Here is a 3880-nt window from a genome sequence, read left to right as displayed (position 1 = left end):
TACACCTCCTTTTTTTAAAAAAAAAATTATAAAATATTATAATTTATTTAAAAAAATTTAATTTTACACTTTCAACTTTCAATTTGCTATTTTCTTCTTTTTATTCACATACTTTTTTTTTTCTTTCAATTTTCATATGCTATCAAAATAGGTGAGGTGGAGGAAAAATAAATGAATGCATGTAAAAATTGAAAAAAAGAGGAAAGATATGTAAAAAAAAATACTAAATTAAATATTGTAGATATAAAATTAAAAAATTTAAAACAAAAAATTAAAAATATTTTAAAATTTTAATTATTTTTTTCTAGAAAAAGTGTACTTACAGAAAAAAAGAGGTGTATATATCATGAACCAAATAATAATTGGCAGGCCTAATAGTTTAGAAAGATAAGAGGCCCAAAAAGTCACGGAAGAAACAAAAGCCCACAAAGCTAAACATACCAACGAGCTGAGCTGATAGAGAAAACCCTATATATATAAAAAGACGGAGATTCACGGCCTCGCTGACCCTCCGCCGTTGTAAGCAGCACAACATCGAGTGAGTCTCTCTCTCTCTCTCTGCATTCTTCTGATGAAATCTTATTCAAATTATTGAAATCTCTTGAATTTATGATTTAATGTGATTTGGTTAATTTAATGTGATTGTTGTTGTATGAAGAATGGGCGAAGAGGCAGCGAAAACTTTGGTTCCCGAATCGGTGCTGAAGAAGCAAAAAAGGAATGAGGAGTGGGCTTTGGCCAAAAAACAGGAACTTGATGCCGCCCAAAAGAAGAGGTTTGAAACGCGCAAACTCATTTTTAGCAGAGCCAAACAGTACGCCAAGGAATACGACCAGCAGGTATTCAAATTCCAACTGGGAGCGTTGCATTGGTAGAGGTTTGAAACGCGCAAAAACTCATTTTTAACATGTGTGTGTGTGTGTGCTTGTTCAGCAAAAGGAACTCATTAGGTTGAAGCGTGAAGCCAAACTTAAGGGAGGGTTTTATGTGGATCCCGAAGCTAAGCTCTTGTTCATTATCAGGATCCGCGGGTAATTATTCATTGATATTTATATATTATGCCATTGTTATATTACTCTCTTTACCTTTTGATTGTTGTCATTGTTATGATTGAATTGGATTTATGTAATGTCAGTATCAATGCAATGCACCCCAAAACAAGGAAGATTTTGCAGCTTCTGCGTTTGAGACAGGTAACTTTCAAATACACATTAAGGCTTTTTAGGTTTTCTTTTAATTGGTAGTTGCATAATGAGCTGTTGCTATTGGTTTTTGATCTTATTTGAGGCTGATGACTGATTAGTAACTCTGTTTTCGGTGGAGGAAGTAGGTGCTATTGTCGGCTTTGTGGTTGCTCTTGTTATTTGAACTATTTGATATTTGCGTCTGTTTGATGTGCAATGTGATTAAACCCTACACCCTACAGCTTGGCTGATTAAATTAAATTGCAGTAAACCTTGAATTCTATTTTCTTGAGTTTGACAAGAAGCTTGAGAAAGTCAATTATGATTTTTTCTAAACGAGTTTTTTAGGTGCCTGGGTATGGAAATTATATTGCTCGATTTCTAACTCAATCTTGGTGTTGTACAATGTGCTGCAAACTTCATTATTTTGCTTTATGATTATAGCATAGGCTTTGAGTTTTCCGTTGTATAGTTAATAATTTTAGGAACAAAACCATTGATTGTTTTGGAATCGTACAACATTCCTATTTTCATAGGTTTAGTTGAAAAACTTTGTTGTGAAAAGTGATTATTTTGAAAATTACTCTTGGTCCAGAGTAGCTTGTAAAGATGAGCTACTGTTTGCCTTATTTTCTTGTTACATGCAGTGAGAAGTGCAGTGTCTCAAGGTCAAATAAGATTGAATTAGGTAGCTTCAGCTGTTCACTAACATTTTTTATCAAGTTATTGACCTAGTTATAGCAATAACATCAGTAATGTTCATGCTAAAAAGATTTGGTTCTACTGAATGTTTAATATAAAGTAATTTAAAATGGCATGCTTGTTTGTAGAAACACAATCTACATGTTCTGCTGGTTTAAATGTTTCTAAAATTTATACCCAGCATAAAACTCATTTTGCTTGGGTCTTGGTAGGATCATTAAAAGTGTTTTAATCATGCTTTGCAAGTGAACCTAGAAGAAAACCGACTGGTTCTGTTGATTGAGCTAGCTATTTGCAACAATGTCCTACCTATTCAATATTTACTTCATCCTCCTTAAGATAAACTCAGTTTTGCTAAAACCTTCTTTGAGCCTCCTCATTATGTGAGGGTGAATGCACTATTATCGTTATACTAAAAGCTATGCTTTTGTGAAGTGTGAACACTTGGCCGCAATTGGAGCTTTGAAGGATTTGTAATCATTCTCAAATGTGTTGGATATTACTTATGTGGAAAGTTATGCACTGTGTCTTTGCAATTGTGTGGGTGTTTGTGTTGTGTTATGATTATACTGTATGTCCAAGCAGTATTAGAGTTTAGCCTTATTGTTGTTTTTAATAACAGTATAGCCTTATTGTTATATTTATTTTGACTGCAGATATTTAATGGCGTTTTTCTCAAAGTTAACAAAGCAACCGTGAATATGCTGCGCAGGGTTGAGCCATATGTTACCTATGGGTATATAAAATTTCAACATTCTTGATTATCATGGTTCGTTATTACCTGCACCATGGGTTCTTAATATTTTGCATATCTACTTCAGGTACCCTAATTTGAAGAGTGTAAGAGAATTGATCTACAAGAGGGGCTTCGGAAAAGTTAACAAGCAGAGAATTGCTTTGACAGACAACTCTATTATTGAGGAGGTCTGTATGGTTATCAAGCAGCAGTCTTTAAATACTTTCTTTGCTGGTTTGTTTTATGAGTTAATCACTTATACACTGCCATTGTAAAGTTTTTTTACATTGACAACCAATCATATCTTTTAATAATGCTAAGTCAGTTGTTCATTTAATAAAATAAAAATAAAATAAAATAATTTAAAAGATATGATTGGTTGTCAGTGTAAAAAATTTTACACCTACGGTGTATGGATGATTAACTCTTATTTTATTACGCAATTTTATCACTTACACTATTCATTTTCAGACTCTGGGGAAGAATGGGATCATTTGCATCGAAGATCTGATCCATGAGATAATGACTGTTGGACCTCACTTCAGGGAGGCAAACAATTTTCTATGGCCTTTCAAGCTCAAAGCTCCCCTAGGTGGTCTGAAGAAGAAAAGAAATCATTATGTTGAAGGTGGTGACGCTGGCAACAGGGAAGATTACATAAATGAGCTTATTAGAAGGATGAATTAGTTTTTTTGTCATATCATCGTTAGTATAAATTTTGAATTTTGAGGTCGAGACCCAAGACATTACTTTTGTTGATGCATTTATTATTTTGAATGATGTTTGAGCTTATTGAGATATTAATTCATTGCTTGCAATGCAATGAAAGGATCCTTAGTTTTTCGAGAGTTGATAGATTTTAATTTTGATGCTTATGAGTGCAATCGGGGATAAGCGTGTCTCTTTTGCAGTCAACCGAGGGATTAGATTCTATTCTTCTAAAGATTATCTTATAATATATAAATTTACTCTTGCTGGAGAAAATTTTTGCGTCAAGTAGCTCCCCCAGATCCTATTATGCAGGTTAGGTCGGCCACTGCTAATCGATAGTTAAATATATAATGCAGATTAAAGTTGCGTTAGTCTCTACTAAAATTACGTTTGGTCTTTCATTCATCATACTAAAATTTGTAATAAATGGGTATTTTTATCATGTTATTTAAGTTTTATAGTAAATAATTCATGTTGTGATATAGTATTATTATTAATTTTAGTTGTTTATAGTTTTTAAATATTGAAATTTAATTTAGAACTAATG

At 32.8% G+C, this 3880-nt stretch overlaps 1 protein-coding gene across 1 annotated transcript; it reads left to right on the top strand.

The window, feature by feature from the left end:
* The first annotated feature begins 380 nt into the window (after positions 1–380).
* On the top strand, positions 381–3470 carry LOC109815362 (large ribosomal subunit protein uL30w). Its single transcript, XM_020380072.3, has 7 exons — positions 381–538; positions 659–839; positions 934–1031; positions 1136–1193; positions 2543–2622; positions 2708–2810; positions 3094–3470. Exons 2-7 carry the CDS (start codon positions 660–662, stop codon positions 3307–3309), a joined length of 735 nt encoding a protein of 244 aa, XP_020235661.1. The 5' UTR covers positions 381–538; position 659; the 3' UTR covers positions 3310–3470.
* Positions 3471–3880: the final 410 nt, after the last annotated feature.

This window comes from Cajanus cajan, chromosome 1 (assembly GCF_000230855.2).
Source record: "Cajanus cajan strain Asha chromosome 1, NIPB_CcT2T_4, whole genome shotgun sequence".
Lineage (NCBI taxonomy): Eukaryota > Viridiplantae > Streptophyta > Magnoliopsida > Fabales > Fabaceae > Cajanus > Cajanus cajan.
Note: the sequence above shows the minus strand (reverse complement) of the source record. Positions and strands in the feature narration are given on the sequence as shown.

What these genes read in the sequence shown, in the direction of transcription:
- LOC109815362 (XM_020380072.3), top strand. Translation starts at nt 660, where the DNA reads ATGGGCGAAGAGGCAGCGAAAACTTTGGTTCCCGAATCGGTGCTGAAG. An exon ending in AGCTTCTGCGTTTGAGACAG is followed by an intron (nt 1,194 to 2,542) that starts GTAACTTTCAAA and finishes TTTTGACTGCAG; the next exon opens with ATATTTAATGGCGTTTTTCT. An exon ending in ACAACTCTATTATTGAGGAG is followed by an intron (nt 2,811 to 3,093) that starts GTCTGTATGGTT and finishes ATTCATTTTCAG; the next exon opens with ACTCTGGGGAAGAATGGGAT.